Genomic DNA, 18,233 nt, shown 5'->3' with positions numbered 1-18,233 from the left:
CTCTCTCTGTTGGAGCCACACATCACTTGAAGTATTTGTATTTATTAAGAATCTTGGTAAGGAGCGTGGGCTGGGATGTGGGAAGTGTCTAGACTCAGAATGGCCAAGAAATCCTCTCTAGGCAGGAAAAGCAGGACTTGTCTGAGCCTACATTCCCACCTACCTACTCATGCGCTCAGATGCAGTAGCTCGCCTCCTCCTTGGCTGCTCTGGCACAGCTTCCTTGAATGTTGAATCTGAATAGGAGGGGTCTGAGCAGATACTTTGTGACCTGGGAAACTTCACATCATAAAATCAATTGGTGCTGGTAAGAGTCTTGGTTTATGTGCATTGTGCATGTGGCAAGCACTGGAGACATCTGTGTCTGTGTGCTAGCAGCCTGACAGTTACTTTTCTGTATATCCCAGTGTAATGTAGTACATGGGCTTCCAGCCTCCTTCTGCCATGACCTGTTTTGTATTCTTTGTTGCTTTAGATTTTGGACCGAGTAGCAGATGGGATGGCATTTGGAGCTCTGCTTCCCTGCGAGGAGTGCAAGGGGCAGTTTGTGTTCAAGAGTGACGCATATTACTGTTCAGGGGATATCACTGCCTGGACTAAGTGTGTTGCTAAAACGCAGACTCCCAACAGGAAAGACTGGGTAATCCCAAAGGTGGGTGTTTACTCCAGATTTGATGATCTGAAGCATGTTTCTTAACTGATGCTACCCCTCGTAAGGAGATCAATAAGCAGCAGTCAGTGTTGGATGCTGGAGAGCAGTGTGGCAGTCCTGTAACAGCTACACCCCTCCAGGGGCAGGCAGCTAATGCATAGCTAAATCATATTTTTCTGAGTAACACTAAATTGAAAGAAACGTTGCTGATTTGATTTGAAACCCATCATTTACCCTCTTACTTCACTCAGTACAGTGGGTATTTGCCTACCAGTATGAATGTCTCAGAAATACTTTCCAAGACCTGCAGTAAATGCCAACATCTGGCCAGTCCTCAACTTAACCCTTAAATCTTATGATAGTATTTGTTGGTTTTAAGCCCTACTTATGCTTCCATCCCACAGGAGTTTCGGGAAATTCCTTACCTGAAGAAGTTCAAGTGTAAGAAGCAGGACAGGGTGTTTCCTCCAGACGCTGCCCCTGCAAACTCGGTGCCTCCTCCCTCTGCATCTGCTCCTTTGTCAGAGACTGTGTCTGCACCCAGAGGTGAGCAGCTGCCTGGGCATGGGTCAGTGGCATTCAGCATGGTGTGTAATGCCATTCCCAGCCTGACCAGGCATGCTATTCTCCTGCCCTCAGGCAGGCAGAGCTCTTCTGGTAAATGAAGAACAGCAGAGCAGGGTCTCACCTGCTTTATCTTCCTCAGGCAGGTAGACCCTGATATGGTGGGTTGCCTGGGGACATGGGCTTGAGGTGCTGGTTGTTTTCTAACAGCTCATTTGGGTATTTGGTGGTGGTGAGCAAATTACATGCTTGAAATGAATCAGAAACTTAAAGGCTGATGTCGCCAAATGTGTCCCAGGGAAGACCTGCTGTGAAATGCCTTCTTGCTTGGTTTCTTGAGGAGCACCCAGGGACCTCCATAACACCACATGTTCCACATCGTATGAGGTTTTAAGGGCAAAAGGTTTTTCGGGTTTGTTTTTTAAATCCTCCACTGGGATTTGGCCTTGCCAGTCACTGGCTCCTGTTATGCAAAACAGGAATGCCTTCTCCAGCCCACAAAAACCTGGACTCCAGAAATTCCCTGTAGGCTGTTGGAATGAGTTGCATGCTTTGATGATGTAGCCTCTCCACTACAACCTATACTGACTTCTTTCTTATTCAGCCTTGATAGCCTTGGCCACAGTTTTGAGAGCAGGGGAGTATTGTTCCTTGGTGAAAAGGGTGGGAATAATTCTGCACAGCTCATTTTAGCCATATAATGTTATTTTAGTGATGGAAATTACATGACCCAGGTCTTGGCTCTGATTCCAGTGTGCCCTAAAACTAAACTCAAAACATTGACCAGAATTAAAACCAGGTTACTTTGTTTGCTAGCAACCTAACTAATCTGAGCTGGAGGAAGAAGAGGAAACAAAACTCTCAGTTGGTCAACCAGAGTTAATAGCATTTATTTTTAGTAGTGCAGATGTACTCTACTTACCATGTCCTGGACCCCGCTGCATTGCAAAGTGTTAACACGATGACATGATGGCACCTCAGATGGCTACCAGTTTGCTCCTGACTTGTTATGGAGTTTGCATGCTACAACCTTGTACTGTCTGTAAGATCAAGACTCGAACATGCTGCAGTGTAGGAACACTGTTGCTTGAGAGACAGTTCTCTCTCTTTAGCCCCTCAAAAACTGATTTCCTTTTGAAGAAGCAGGAGCTTTCATCTTGCAGCGAGTTTCTTCCATGCTGTCCAGGCATCAAAAGAAGAGGGAAGCAGAGGACAGTCTGGTAGCACAGAGCTGAAGCAGACATTTAAAACAAACAAAAACTTGTCAGGCAAATAATGTGCCTACATATGCCTCTTCCCTGTCTTCCACCCCTTCTGTTTGTTGGTGGGTGCTGAGCTGTGGTGAAGGGGACCTGCTTGGACCCTTGTGTCCCTGCCAGCTGGGCTGACAGTGCTCAGTGTGGGGATGCTGACCCTTTGTGCTTGTTCCTTGTCCAGGGAGCTCTGTGCCTGTTGCTAACACGCTGTGTTATTTCCGAACCTAGACAAACCACTGACCAACATGAAGATCCTGGTTCTTGGAAAGCTGTCAAAGAACAAGGAGGAGGTGAAGAGTATTGTGGAGGACCTGGGGGGAAAGATGACGACCACAGCTAACAAGGCCACGCTGTGCATCAGCACACAGAGTGAGCAGCCATGCCGTGGTTACTGGTAGCACTGGTAACGGAGCTGAGAGGATTACGGAACACATGTGTCCTCAGAGCTGTATGGGGATCAGTGTTTGGATTATGGGAGTGGTTTGTGTGCACACATGCCCTAGTATGCTTGGAAGGGTAAAGACAGATGTGTGCTGTTTGGTTTTACTTACCTAGCGAGTTACCCTGCAGGTTGTGCCGACAGGCTCTGTTGGGTCTGCAACAGCTCAGGTCTGTATGCAGGCCACCCTTGTTGGCATGACTGGTGCTGGGAGCTGTGTCCGTGGTTGCCTTGGAGAAGCTGCAGAGCTTACTGTGGACTGTGGGAGCCTGATGGCAGTCGTTTTCTCTGCTGGCAGCTTGGGGTCTGCTCTTGCTCCCTGTTGGTGTTGAGGTGCATACTGGCTGCTGAGGTAGGAGATCTGCTTCTACCTGCCAGGACTGTCCAGCCCCAGCCCAGCTCCAGGAAGGGGATTGCCAGAGCAGCCAGGTAAAACAGGAGTGTTCCTGCTGTAGCCCAAGCTGCAGTTTGGAGACAATGGGGATTTTGCTCTACATGGTGAATCCAAAATGTGGTGGAATTGTGTTTCCACTAGTGTTACAGGGTCAAAGTTTGAAACCCCACTGATGTACTGATGGGTTCTTTCCCTCTGTTTCCCACCCTGCCCCTGCAGAGGATGTGGAGAAAATGAGCAAGAAGATGGAAGAGGTGAAGGAGGCCAAAGTCCGTGTGGTCTCAGAGGGGTTTCTTCAGGATGTGAAATCCTCCAGCAAGGACTTTCAGGAGCTCGTTTCTCTCCATGCGCTTTCACCTTGGGGTGCAGAGGTGAAAATGGAGCACGAGGAAATGGCTGTGGATGGGAAGTGCAGCAAGCCCTCAAGCATGAAAAGTGCTGGGAAGGTCAAAGAGGAACAAGGTGATGAACAAAGCAGTTGTTTCTCCACAGGCCTGTTCAGTGCTGTGCATGCACAAAGCAAATCTGGGTATAGCCTATCCTTGCCCTTTCCTTGAGTTCTCTGCCCTTTTTCTCATAATGAGTTTAAATCATGAGACTTCAGGTGGGAGGATACTGGGGTCCAGAGCAGTGACACTTTGTTCTACTTGGTTTAGAACATAACATGTTTTTAACAGAGGAGCAAAACTGTCCAACACCAATGGCACTCCTGACCAATGCCATAGTGAGCTTGCATTATTAATGCTGGATGGTGAACAGAACCATTGGATCTGCTTGCCTATTTTTGGAATCCCTTCTTCTCCGTGTCTTCCAAGTGTAGGTTTCTCTCATACAATTGGTATGTATCTCAGAGCAGTACCATCTCCGTTGGGACTGAGCACCCCACATGCCCCGTAAGGTTTTTGAAGTCCACCTAAACACAACCACAGACGTGACTTTTATCTGCTCTGCAGGTGAAAAAATGCTATGGCCCATCCCTTGGGAAGCAGAAGGCCCACCCAGGAGGAAGGAGACAGAATGTGGGGAGATCCTGGTTTTCATTTAATTGGCGGGGTGGGGGCTGTGAATTAGCTGCTAAAGCCAGGTAAAAAATGCCATTGGAGTCATTGTGCTCATGTACTGGGAACCCAATTTAAAGTCTCCTTAGGGTGATAATTATGCAAATGGAGGATTTAAATGCTGATTCCAGTGAAAAAAAAAACCTCTCTCTGCAGGACCTAGCAAGTCTGAAAAGAAAATGAAGCTAACAGTTAAGGGTGGAGCAGCAGTAGATCCCGATTCTGGTGAGTGATAACAGAGTCTTCAGGATGTGTGTTTCTGTGGGAGGGTAAGGGTTCCGTAAAAACAAAGTGATTTTTTTGAAGACATGTTTTTTTTTTTGCTGTGGAAGGACTCTTCATTAGGGACTGCAGTGATAGGACAAGGGGTAACGGGTTCAGACTTAAACAGGGGAAGTTTAGATTGGATATAAGGAGGAAATTCTTTCTGTTAGGGTGGTGAGGCACTGGAATGGGTTGCCCAGGGAGGTTGTGAATGCTCCATCCCTGGCGGTGTTCAAGACCAGGTTGGACGGAGCCTTGGGTGATATGGTTTAGTGTGAGGTGTCTCTGCCTATAGCAGGGGGGTTGGAACTGTATCTTAAGGTCCTTTCCAACCCTAAGTATTCTATGATTCTATATGGTTTGGCATCCAGAGGTGGATATTCCAGAGCAGCTTTTAGAAGGACCACTTGCACTAAGGTGTGGACCTTGTTCAGCTTCAGGAGCATCTGTCAGTGGGGTGCATAAAGGTGCAGCTGGCAGAGATCATAGGTCTGGTGTGAGCATCTGCCCCTGGACTCTTCAGGGAGCAGCTGATGTTGTTCTCCAAACATACAGTGCATGGATGTTGTTCTGAGAATTCATGCTGCATCCAAGGCCAGCCTTTGTTTTTTCAGTTCATTTGCTAATGTGGCACCTGCAGAGCTGTACCTCTCTTGAGAATTCCTTCATCCGGTCACGCAGTGTTAAACATAGATGTTAGATGGTCCTTTATAAAAAGTTACTTTTCCCCACCAGTTAGGCTTGATATTCACTTCAGTGTATTTGAAAGTGTGTGCTCACCACTTACTAAAAAGAAAACATGCTTCAAGTAGTTCTGAATGAGCATGTGATCACCAATCTTATGGTGTTTCTCTTAAGAGTCACGCTACTTCATGAAACACTTGGGTGAGCACGAGTGCAGGAGAAAGACCTAAAGTGGTAACTTCCTCTGTGTTCTGATTTATTTCTTTGTAGGTTTGGAGGATTCTGCTCATGTCTTTGAAAAAGGTGGAAAGATTTTTAGTGCAACCCTGGGCCTTGTAGATATTGTGAAAGGAACAAATTCCTATTACAAACTGCAGCTGCTGGAGGATGACAGAGAGAACAGGTGGGTTTAGTCTTATCTAGAAAGACTTTTGTTCACCTTTTTCCAGTAAGTACTGGATTTTGTCCTTGACCATGGCAGGGGTTTGGAACTGGATGATCTTTAACGTCCGTCCCAACCCAAACCATTCTAGGGTTCTGTGAAAATGTGTTTGTGAGGAAGTATAGATAGGCATATTCATTAAAAAAAAACACCACAAAAAACTCCCTCAAGCCACTAAAACCTACAAAACAACTAAAAACAAACTACCCATGGAGATGTCTGCACTCCGTGGAGACATTTCTTTGTGGTGTTGACAAAGCCAAAGTTTGGAGGTGAATAAGCTTGTAGAATTGCATGTGGTAGTGTTCATTCCTGCAACCTGTGACAAGGGTGGAGCTTATTCACCTCCAAGGGTGGTGGAGTCAAGGGTGGCTGCCTTTGAAATACAGAAGCAGCACCAAGGTGGTGTCAGTAACACAAATACTTGAGTTACTTATGGGTTCTCTGAAAATCTGAGCTCTGGGACTTGAGGCTTAAAGATGCGTTGAGTTTAGTTTTCAAATATATGACCCTAATAGTCTGAAGATTGGTGTCTGTGAAACATTCAAGACTGAAGAGATAGTATTCTCTCTTTTCCTGCTGTGCACTCATTTATGCTCAGGGGCTGCAGGCCTGATGTGTTAACACTGGGCACTTCTTCACACCTGTTTTTGGATGTACGCTCTGTGTTGCTCTTCTGCAGTCGCTGATAGAGAAGGTCTTCCATGAACTCAGTGGTGTGAAATGGCTGATTTGCATGCATGGTTGTTGCAGGATCAGTTTCATTAGGACTGAGATTTGAAGCTAGAGGTACCCTATGTCTATGTTTATCTGGTGTTTCACTTCTCTAGATACTGGGTGTTCAGATCTTGGGGTCGTGTGGGCACTGTAATCGGGAGTAATAAGCTGGAGCAGATGCCATCAAAAGAAGATGCTGTTGAACACTTCCTGAATTTGTATGAAGAGAAAACTGGCAATTCTTGGCATTCAAAGAACTTCACTAAATATCCCAAGAAGTTCTACCCGCTGGAAATCGATTATGGACAGGTAACTGAAATGTCCCTGTACCCAGCGGAGCATTGCTGAGCTGCTTTGCTATGGCTGTTGTGTTCTGCGCTACCTGTTGGGTCACACTTAACAAACCTGAACAGTGAAGTGCAGGTGCAACTACTGCATCTTCTCTGCTACAGAAAAGGCTGTAGATCAGTGAGTGTCATGCATTGAAATAGATACGTTGGGAAACTAAGTAGATTTCCATTGTCAAGTCTGAAGTCCCTTGAGTGCTCATTCCTGTTTGCTCTGTAGATTTAAGGATGTTAATTTGAACTTAATTCAGCAGCCATCTCACATACGTCCTGTCTGAAAACACTGTTTTCCTTTAGTTAAAATAGACACTTCTCATATGTCCTCTGTATCCAAAATCCATCCAAATGCTGAAGCAGCTCCTATGCAGAGTTCTGCTTAGTGCACTTAATGAGCAGGCTGAGAAAGAGGAGTTATTCCTTGCCAGTAAGATTTGGCTATTTAGACAACTAAGCTAAATAAGAATTCTGTTCCTTCTACCCACTGCAGTTTTGTGTGTTTATTTAAAGGCATACCCATAACTTAAACCGATTTCAGATTAAATAGTTGAATGCTGTTAATAGCATAAGAACTAGAGAATGTATTTCCAGCTATTGCGTTTTTCTCTGGCCAAATTACTGGCTGTCATCTTTCAGTGTGAAGTACTTAATGCTTAGCTTTATTTCTGGAAATCTGACTGTTGCAATGGCAAAGTGGCTGTTACGCTGCAGTGTACAGTGGTATTCTGAAGCATCTGCAGATGTTTTATTGCTCTACCCGTGGAAGCATGTAGATGGTATTATGGCTAATTGATGATTCCTGTACTCATCTGTGACAGACTTTATCACAAAAACTCGGTGGAAGTAGTTATTACATCTCTATTTTGTCATGAAGGCAGCAAAGTAAACAGTCATTTTTTCATATCAAGGTCTCTATGCAGCAGAAAGCTTGCAGAAAAGGTAATTAACGCCCTTGCTTGAGGTGAAGCAGAGATGCACAGAAAGTTCCTATTCCCTTAATTCTACTTGTGTTTTACACCTCTTGAAATAACATGTGCCAAATTACTGAATAGGTGGATTTTTAAACCCACTTTGTTCCAAAATGTCAGAGCAATGTCCCACGCTCCCATGAACTTCAGGCTAGTCATAGTATGCATACGCTCAATTGGTTTTGTTACCATGGCAGCCAGCCTGTTACTTTTATCCTTTGTGATTTTGCTAATTCTGGCACTGTTTTTACCTTCCAGGATGAAGAAGCTGTCAGGAAACTGACAGTAGGTGCTGGGACAAAATCAAAACTGGCTAAGCCAATCCAAGACCTTATTAAGATGATCTTTGACGTGGAGAGCATGAAGAAAGCGATGGTGGAATTTGAGGTGGGTACACACATTCATGTGCCTTTACTTCCGACCATCAGACTTTCACAGCTGGAAGGAGGTTCTTTGCAATGCATCATACTTCTCCAAAGCCAGTGTGAGTTTTAGATCAGCCTTAAAATAAGGGCAAGAGCATGACCAGAATTTGCCAAGCACTGGAAGCAATAACTTAGTTATGATACACGCATAAAACAGGGGTGCATTCTTTGTTCTTCAGTGCAGAATGTCTGTATCGGTGTCTTCAGTTTAGCAATGCCTGTGAGAAACTCATCTGCTGGTCCTGGGATCAGCAGTCATTCTATGTGGTTGGAGGTTTTGTTTGTTTGTTCCTTGGGTGATGGTTGTTTTGGGGCTGTTTCGTGGGTTTTGCTGGGTTTTTCCTCCCAGCGACACATACATTGTGACCACTGTTCAGTGAATGCCCTTAAGACTGTTAAGGTACTAACAGATAACCAGGTTGCTCATGACGTGAGGCCTGATGCACTTCTCTTTTTGTGAGTGGTGGACCATATTTTGAGGTGGAGGGGCAGTACTGCCACTAATTTAGGTAGCAAATGAGCATGCAGGTCAGACTTGAGAAGACCTGCCAGATGATACATGCACTGATGAAGTGCCTTTACAAAGTCCAGATCCTGTTCTGAACAGGGCCAGTTTCAGGTTTCCTTTATTGTTGTGTTTCTCGTTTGTTCTAATAATACCCTATTTTCATCTGTTCCTTCTTCCACACTCCTTGATGTGTGCTTCTAACAAGCTTTCAGAGAGTCAGTCACCTGGTAGCATTATCTGTCTCTCCTTGCATAGAAAGTGTTTTACTGGTTTTTGGAGATCCTGCAGTTTGTGTTAATGCAGCCATTCAAGCTGGGTTAATTCTAAATAACAAATTCCAGTTTTCTTCAGCCAGCTTAGTTATCCTGCCCTAAGACTTCATATTTAAGCAGCTGTTTGCCCTCTGTATCAGTATTTGGTGTATCTACTTTTCAGAACAGGCTTTGCTCCATTTTGTGTAGCTTATCTTCAAGCTTTCAGATGGCTTGCCCAACATTTTGTAGTCCCTTGGGTTAATTGTGTATCTTCAGTGGGTTTTTTACATCAAAGTCTTCTGAAATATTAATAATTCCTTGTAGCTGGAACTGGCTGAAGACTCTGAACTGATCATCATCTTATGTAACTTGGTTTTGTAGAACTCTGTTGATACTGTCTTAATTCACACCATCTGCAGATCTATAGCAGACCTGGGAGTCCAGATGGGCCTGTCTTCCCATTAGATATATCTTCCTGTGCTGCTGCTGCTGCCAAACAGCTGGTTTCTGTTAGAGGAAATAATGGTTTTCCTGGTTAGAGGTTTCTGTGCATCCTCTGGAAATGGCTACTTGGTTCCTTTAATCAGCCTGGTCTCAACTAGTTCATTCCATCCAGGCACTCCCACTCTCCCAAAACTGTAGCAAACTCTTAAGTCTTTCCCTTAAACAACAATAGATTTATCTGATGCATTTCTCTTCCTGCATCTAATACAGTTTTCAAGAGTTTTACCTCCCCGAGCATACAGGAGTTTATTGCAATTCTCTGTCTTTGCCTTACATCAAATGGCCAGAGGGCTGAGTCTGTTTCAGTGCTGTGCCTGGGTGGAAGGCAAACATCTCCCTAGTCTCTCCCTGACATATTGGTGCGCACGTCTGTGATGTGGAGCTAATTCCTCATGTTGCCCTCAGTGCATCTGGCAGTAATTGCAGTGCTGCTATTTTAGACCCAGCCCTTTGGCTGCTGTGTTCTTTTGATGCCTCTAATGATAAAGCTTTGGATGCAGTTTAGCTTTATTTCAGAGGCTGGCTCTGTTCACCTCCCATGAGTCAAAGGAGACACAAGCTCTAACCCTCTAGCTGTTTGTGGGGTCTGTAGGAGATGTACTTCTCCTAAATCACATTTTTGGGGGATGCGTTAGTTTATAGGTGTTAGTGTTTATGTGTTAGTGCATCTGTGTGTTAGTTTATATGTTTATATGACTTAACAGCTAGTATAGGTGTCTGCAGCTATTTGCACATCCCAGTTAAATGGCCCATTTCACTTTGACTTGTCAGCTAATAAATGGATGTATGGCACTCAACATGAAAGAATTTGCCCCAAAAGTTTGGGAGCTACAAGTCTATTGCAGGTTGGTTTTCATTAGGTTTTTAATCTCAGCTTCATGTGTCTTGTGTGCCCAAAACGTGGTCAGTTTTGAAGTGTCTCCTCTCTTGCAGTCCATCTTGTTTTTTCTTAGTATCTGGCTTTATGTATGCTTAGCAGCTAAAGTTCTAAGCCCAGTACAGTGTGGAAATCTCCATGCAAAATCACTTCAGGGTTTTCACACCAGGCTGTGTTACTTGGAAGAACCTTCTGAGTTCAGCTTGAAGAGGAGATTTGCTGGGTTTCCTAGCTCCACAGTGAATAAATAACGTGGAACTTACCTGGACAGTAAGCCATATACGTGGTTTCACAGGATCTTCTGTCCTTGAGCCGAATCTTAAACCTATCAAGTTAAGTAAAAGCTAGTTTGACCTGCAGGGTGGATGGTGAGTCCTATCAAGAGTTCAGAGGGTGTATGTATGATCTTTGTAAACGACTCCATTGGACTTGACTTTTGGCAAATGTTTGTGCATTCAGATGGTCCTTAACTATGCAGGGATTTAATACAAATCCAAAACTCTTCCAAGATCCATCAATACACAAACAAAAGCAACATATAAATTAAATCAGTGGGTAAACGCAGGCAACCAAGACATCACTTTTAACTTAGTTGCTTTCTTTTTGGTTGCTTGTTTTCCATTAATGAATATGAAGCATCTTGCAACCTCTTTGCATTTGACCCTTGATAACTGTTGGGTAAAGTTTTTGTATCTTATGAATAAGATTATGATCTTGGGAATAAGAATTACTTCATTCAGTTTGTTTCTTTGCCAGCCTGAACCATATGGTTATTGAAGTGATTGAGGAATGCATCTGACACCAGGTTAATATTAAACTTCAAAACAGAAGCTTGGTATGCTATTTTTGTGTTGCTCTAGCATGTATGCTCAGTTTCCTATTGCAGTGTTCCTTTGTATACGGGATGTCTTCTCAGTATCATGCACTGTCCTTCTGACATAATCCCTGGATCCACAGAGATTAATACCAAGTCTGAAATGTGTGGTCAGTCCTACCAGGATGGAGAGATCAGCTCCCTAGAAACCAGTGAGGGAATTCTGTAGTTTCAATGTAATGAAATCCTAGTTTAATCATTTAAATCTTCATCAGATTGACCTGCAGAAGATGCCATTGGGAAAACTGAGCAAGAGGCAGATCCAGAGTGCATACTCCATCCTCAATGAGGTTCAGCAGGTGAGCATGAAAGAGATGTTAGAGCAGAGAGGGAATTCAGAAGTTGTTCTGGGCTCAGTGTGGGGTGAATGCTGAGCTGTGTGTATAAAGATTTGTGCTCTCTCTAGCTGGAGAAGAGGATGTGGCTTCCGTGGGTAGGCAGTCAGTTCCCTTCACTGTTGTACGAGTTTGGGCAGTACTTGTACCTTTCACACCTTTGTAGCACGAACTTCAGGCTGAGCCAGACATAGATGGCAATTAAGCAAATGGAGCTGGTGTTTCCACCCCAGAGAAGTCTGTTAGAGGATGAGAATAAAGCTTAAATTGGCACAGGAAAGGGTCTGCTTTGATGACATTTACTGTATTTACACATCATGATCTGGACAATTCCAAGAATTACTACATGGTATTGCCTGTGCTGCTTGTAAAAGTGTACCAGCAAGTCCCTTTTTTTTTATCATGGGCTCCCTGGCAAAGCAGAGGTACAGGAAGTTTTACTTCAGTTGTTAGAGTAGATCAGAATCTTACCAAGGACATGCACCACTTCCATATCCAGAAGCCTTTATTTTGCCTTCCAGAAAGATAATCCCCACTAGATTTCTCTCATACCAGAAGTTCTGTGTATTTCAGTGCAAGTGCTGTGACTTACTGCATGCAAAACAAACAGAATTGCTCTTCTTAGTCCTGTGAGAGTTTCAGCATTAGCACTATATGTATTGCTGTTTCTGTGTTAGTCCTCAAGTATCTTGTGTGTCTATTGCTACGGAGACTTGTCTTACTCTTTGGTGCTTGTTGTCTTGTCTAGGCAGTTTCTGACAGTGGTTCAGAATCCCAGATCCTGGACCTCTCCAACCGCTTCTATACTCTGATTCCTCATGACTTTGGGATGAAGAAACCACCTCTCCTAAACAACCTGGAATACATTCAGGTATCGACTGGAAACAGTATGTTGTGTGCAGGGAACAGGTCTGATACCAGGCATCCAGCAGAGAGAATGTGTGAGGCTTTAAGTCTTACTTTAATGTCATGAGGTTAAGCTTGTTTTTCTTCAGAATACTGTTTTGTTTATGTGCATGTATGTGGGTACACAAACAATTATATGTCTGAAGTATTGGAAGATAAGTTATATGTTACGGCTTAAATATGTGTATGTGTGTGTGTGTTGTAATATATTTTAAGTATATATATATATATGTTTAAAGAAAAAAGGTAGGGTTGTTGTGTTGTTAGAGAGCAGTGCATGACCAGTGATTCACATAGACTTTAATAGGGGGGTATTCCAGAGGTACCTGGGAGAAGGATTTGGGGGTGTTGGTCCATGAGAAAATGAACATGAGCAGGCTTCAGTGTGCGCTCGCAGCCCAGAAAGCCAACCGTATCCTGGGCCGCATCAAAAGGAGCGTGACCAGCAGGTCAAAGGAGGTGATCCTGTCCATTTACTCTGCTCTTGTGAGACCTCACCTGGAGTATTGTGTGCAGTTCTGGTGTCCTCAACATAAAAAGGACATGGAACTGTTGGAACAAGTCCAGAGGAGGCCATGAGGATGATCAGGGGACTGGAGCATGTCCTGTATGAAGACAGGCTGAGAAAGTTGGGAATCTTCAGCCTGGAGAAGAGAAGGCTGTGTGGAGACCTCATAGCAGCCTTCCTGTATCTGAAGGGGGCCTATAGGGATGCTGGGGATGGACTCTTCATTAGGGACTGTAGTGACAGGACAAGGGGTAATGGGTTAAAACTTAAACAGGGGAAGTTTAGATTGGATATAAAGAAGAAATTCTTTCCTGTTAGGGTGGTGAGGCACTGGAATGGTTGCCACAGGGAAGCTGTGAATGTTCCATCCCTGGCAGTGTTCAAGACCAGGTTGGACAGAGCCTTGGGGGAGATGGTTTGTGTGAGGTGTCCCTGCCCATGGCAGGGGGTTGGAACTGTATGATCTTAAGGTCCTTTCCAACCCTAACTATTCTGTGATTCTTCTCTGACCATGTCAAAGGCACAAGTAAAATAACCTCTTGAAATTATCCAGGCCAAAGTGCAGATGTTGGACAACTTGCTTGATATTGAGGTCGCTTACAGCCTTCTCAGAGGTGGAAATGAAGATGGAGATAAAGACCCAATTGACATCAACTATGAAAAACTTCGAACTGATATTAAGGTAAAGGAAATGAAATGAGTGACTGACTACAAGCTGATATCCTGTTAGTTTGGAGTATAGCAAATCATACCAACTGTAAGTGGACAGATGTATTGGCATAATTTCAGTGAAGGACAGCTGTGGTGGTTAAGGGACTAGAGCATGTGTTGTACAAGAGATACTGAGAGAGCTGGAGCTTTTTAACCTGGAGAAAGCAGGTTTGAGGGATATCTTCTTAATGTTTATGAATGTCTGGTTGGGGAAGGGAGTAAAGAAGACAGAGGCAGACTCTTTTCAGTGGTTTCCAGTGACAGGAGGCAAAGGGCACAATTTGAAATACAGGAAACTGCATTTAAACAAAAGAAAAGCTTCTGTTGTTGATAGTGTTTGGTTCATATTTTCTTCTCTGACCACTCACAGCAAACAGACACTGGAAAAGGTTGCCTAGAAAGGCTGTGGAGGCTCCATTCTTGGAGGTGTTGAAAGCCTGACTGAACTCGGTCCTTGGCAACCTCACCCAGCTGCTGCAGCTTTGAGCAGGGGAGTTGAAAATCATCTCAGTTTCCAGAGGTGCCTTCCTGTCTCATACACTGTCTGTATACCTGTACCTCTTCGCTAGCTGGGAATATATTTCCACCAAAACTACAAAAGAGGCTTAAAATGGAGAGTTGCAAGCATAGGATGGATGTCTCATGTTGTAAGAACCCTGGTAGTTTGTATGCTAAAGAAACTTCTCTCGTTTGCCTCTTTGCAGGTTGTTGACAAAGATTCAGAAGAAGCCAAGATTATTAAACAGTATGTGAAAAATACTCATGCTGCTACTCACAACGCGTATGATCTCAAAGTTGTGGATGTAAGTTGGGCAGTACTGGGGTTTAATTTTGTGAAGATGAACTCTTCTAAGTTGACTTACTGGTTTGCTGTTTGCCTTTATTCTTGAGTAGCTTTTCCAGTTTCCTTTCTTGAAGGGATACTTTGATAAGCCAATTGCTATTGAATAGAAAAAGCCTAAGCAGAGATGAATCTAAGCTTACTGAGGTCTCTTTGGGGATGTGTTCTTATTTTCATTTAATTGGCCTCAAAAGGAGGTGGAGGAGTAATCATCTCAAATTGAGCCTTAGCTCATTTAATGACTTCTCAGAAAATTATGGTCTCAATGAAAATACAGAGGGCAGGCAGAGAACTAATCAATAACAAGTACTGTGTGATTGATGCTGCCTCCTTTTTGCTAACGTGACATAGCAAACTGCAAGTACTAAAACCATCCAGATCAATTTTCCTAGCAGATTAGTGTGTATTGTGGATGGGATGGTTTAGATCCGTGAAGGTAACACTTTATTTGCTCAGTTGTTCTTTTTGTTCTATCCCTTTCTGACCTGAAGATCTTCAGGATTGAGCGTGAAGGGGAGAGCCAGCGTTACAAGCCATTTAAGCAGCTTCACAATCGCCAGTTGCTGTGGCATGGTTCCCGCACCACCAACTTCGCTGGTATCCTCTCCCAGGGTCTCCGGATAGCTCCCCCTGAGGCTCCTGTGGTATGTGAAACAGCTTCTCTTGCTCCTACATCCCTGTGCCCAGCGGTGGTCGCAGTCAGAGGCAATCTAAATGGGAGGATTTCCGTGTGGGGCGGGCACAGTGTTACCTCCCAGCATGCAGACAACACTTTGTGTCCAGAGTGGGGTTCTGACTGGTGCCCACAAGAGCTTGAGTTGCAGTTTTGCTCTGCTGGGAGCCCAGGTGGATTTAATGCTGCCTTTGTGTTTTATTGTCCCAATCTTTTGGGTTTCTGTTTTTCTGCTTGCAGACTGGCTACATGTTTGGGAAGGGCATCTATTTTGCAGACATGGTATCCAAGAGTGCCAACTACTGTCACACATCTCAAGCTGATCCCATAGGCTTAATACTACTGGGTGAAGTTGCCCTTGGAAATATGTAAGTAACTTATGAAGAGTATATGAAGAAAGACTATGTGTTATTTCTTCGAAGAAGACTTTGATTTTCTTAAAATGAGAGCTATTTGGTGCTGGGTGGAGAGAAACATCATTTTTAACAGGTCTTAGAATATTGTGCTTGAGATATATATGTATGATTTTATATATGAATAATATATATCAAATGCCAATATAATTAAAGTTAGTAACAAAGGCTGTTAAGTCCAGAAGACTAGAATCTGAATCAACTTTATATTAACTCACAATAAACTGAAGCCTGAAATGTGATTTTTTTTCACCAAGGTAATTTAAGACAAATATAAAATGCTATTCTGTGTTCTTTGTGCTGTCCAGGTATGAGCTAAAGAATGCTTCTCACATCACAAAATTGCCCAAGGGAAAGCACAGTGTGAAAGGTAAGCATTAGTAGTTGCCACTAGTAATCTGTTATTGATGGCAAACTCACATTATGGCTCTCTGCTTAGCAGAGAGAACTATAGTAATTTAGGAGCTGTACTTCCTTTAAGAGTTTGCATAATGTTGCTGTAGAGTTGCATCTTTATATGTGTATGTGGTGTTTTGAGATGGGAGTTGGTGCACTTTGAATGTTACGACCAAAGTTAATGTGTTGCCTGGAGTTCAGGAGGAATCTTTCATTTGATATTACACAAGAGAAAATGTAAAGTGCGCTCTTCGACTTTTTACTCGCTTTCATCCTAACAATACTGTGTATTTTAGAAGAAAGATGAGAAGTTTGATAGATCAGAAGAATAATTGTTTAGCTTTCAAAGTGCCTTAGAAGCTTGGAGAGAAGGGAAAAGCTGAGAATGGAAGTTCAGATGGAACAGCTGTTCTCATTACACTTCTATCTGCAATATGTGTCAGTGTATTACCCTGAAAAAGATGAGAGAAAAGACTTAGCTCTAATTCAAGCAAAAGAAATGGTGAGCGTGACTGTCTTCTGTTCTGAAACAGGGGAGTGAGGACAGTAACATTCAGTAATGAGTGGCTTTTCTTTATTCATTTTGAGAGGCTTAAAAATCAGTTGTCCAAAATAGAATAAAATGTGATTAGCATTTTTTTTCATACTACTCACACGATTATGGATGTCAAACCAGATTCGTATCAAAGAGTTTGAAGAGAATGAGAATTGGTTTGCTGTATTTCTCTGAAAATGCTACAATGTGCATGTTTCCAGTAATGGACCTAGGATGTGAAAGCTTTAAGTCTGCTCTGGTTTAGCTTTGATCATACAGATTAGACAATTAAACAGCCAGAAGTCTGAAATTCGGACTTTTAAGATAGCAGAGCATGACCGCCAAAAGTCTGGTGATGCTGAACTGAATAAACAGGCTGTGTTCTCTGTAGTCTTTTTAAGACACACTTTGCGCTTGATCAGCATTTGAAAATGTATGTGAAGTAATATTTGGCTGATGAGTCATTTTCTGTATGTGCAAAGTCTGCGTTTGCATCCTAGATTTGTAACTAATGTTCTTTCCCTCTCTAGGCTTGGGCAAAACAGCACCCGATCCCACAGCCACTACCACCCTTGGTGGTGTAGAGGTCCCCTTAGGGAATGGGATCTCAACAGGAATTAATGATACCTGTCTTCTGTATAATGAGTATCCTTTGCTATTGTGTTGGCTGCACGCTGTGTTTGAGTGTTGCTGAGTTTAGCAGCACCTCACTAATGCTACCCAGGAGTTTTGGCACACTGTGGTTTTGCTTCTTTTAGATCTGCTTGGGAGTGCTCACAAACAATTTAGTCTCTTCTCCAAGGGAGATGATTTTACAGTCTTCACACTTAAATGGTCACCCTGCAAAAAGAGGGAAGAATACACGTAGGAAATAGCTGTTGAGACAACAGGACCCAGTACCTGGAGGCATTGGAGTGGCCAGGCAACACTGCCCAGTAGTGTCTTGCTCAGAGACATGCCAGCCAAGGAGTGGGGGAATGCAGCCTGTGGCTTCACATCTCTGCAGTCCGGTTTCTTCCTTGTGGTGCTGTGGCTGGCCAGCTTGGCCAGGAGGAGATGATGGAGCCAGCTCTGTGGCTTGATGGGAGTCTCTCATCACACAGCTTCTTTATGTTCCCCAGACCCTTTGCAAGTATTGAGGTAAACCTGAGATGCCCATCAGAGATGCAGCCCTTAAGCCTCTTTGTAGGCAAATGCCCCCAAATTAATGTGTGCTCAATGGTCATAGGGGTATATGATGTCTAAGGTCCCAGGTCAGTCTCTTCACTGCTAGTGAAGCAGAGATAACCTGTTAATACAACCTCTGAGTTGTGCAGAAACTGTTTTCTCTCTTATTGAGCTAGTTAATTGAGGTAACATGATGTGTATTCATTTTGGTTTACACTGTATGTAGTGGGGATGCTTTTCACCTGAATTTGGGACTGGAGGTAAGTTTGACCCCTAAAGCATTGAGAAATAGATGAGCTGGGACTGTGTGATGCAGTGATGGAATGTGCAAGCCCTGCCAACCATTGTAGAGCTCTTCTCTGTGATCCCAGTTTGGGGGGGGGTTTAGTGGGAAATTAAAAGGACATTAATGACTTTGTGCTGGAAAGCAGCAACAGAGCTGCAATTATAACTGCAGATGCCAGGTCTGTAACTGCAGATCTCATCTAGGCTACCTTGCTCCATTGTTTAGATGGTGCAAGAGA

General features: G+C 43.6%; 1 protein-coding gene across 1 annotated transcript in view; it reads left to right on the top strand.

Annotated features, from left to right (window-relative positions):
• PARP1 (poly(ADP-ribose) polymerase 1) overlaps nt 1–18,233 on the top strand; it is a 31,853-nt gene that overhangs the window by 12,944 nt on the left and 676 nt on the right. The window contains exons 7-22 of the mRNA XM_057400022.1: nt 476–652; nt 1,057–1,198; nt 2,701–2,841; nt 3,525–3,767; nt 4,520–4,588; nt 5,582–5,714; nt 6,584–6,779; nt 8,041–8,169; nt 11,440–11,523; nt 12,308–12,430; nt 13,527–13,655; nt 14,389–14,487; nt 15,017–15,169; nt 15,439–15,566; nt 15,920–15,981; nt 17,073–17,187. Of these exons, the coding sequence (XP_057256005.1) occupies nt 476–652; nt 1,057–1,198; nt 2,701–2,841; nt 3,525–3,767; nt 4,520–4,588; nt 5,582–5,714; nt 6,584–6,779; nt 8,041–8,169; nt 11,440–11,523; nt 12,308–12,430; nt 13,527–13,655; nt 14,389–14,487; nt 15,017–15,169; nt 15,439–15,566; nt 15,920–15,981; nt 17,073–17,187 (2,123 nt within the window). The remainder of the gene's footprint in view (nt 1–475; nt 653–1,056; nt 1,199–2,700; nt 2,842–3,524; nt 3,768–4,519; nt 4,589–5,581; nt 5,715–6,583; nt 6,780–8,040; nt 8,170–11,439; nt 11,524–12,307; nt 12,431–13,526; nt 13,656–14,388; nt 14,488–15,016; nt 15,170–15,438; nt 15,567–15,919; nt 15,982–17,072; nt 17,188–18,233) is intronic.

This window comes from Pezoporus wallicus, unplaced genomic scaffold, assembly GCF_028554395.1.
Source record: "Pezoporus wallicus isolate ANWC-B61680 ecotype Strahan unplaced genomic scaffold, APGP_CSIRO_Pwel_v1 contig_7339, whole genome shotgun sequence".
Lineage (NCBI taxonomy): Eukaryota > Metazoa > Chordata > Aves > Psittaciformes > Psittacidae > Pezoporus > Pezoporus wallicus.
Note: the sequence above shows the minus strand (reverse complement) of the source record. Positions and strands in the feature narration are given on the sequence as shown.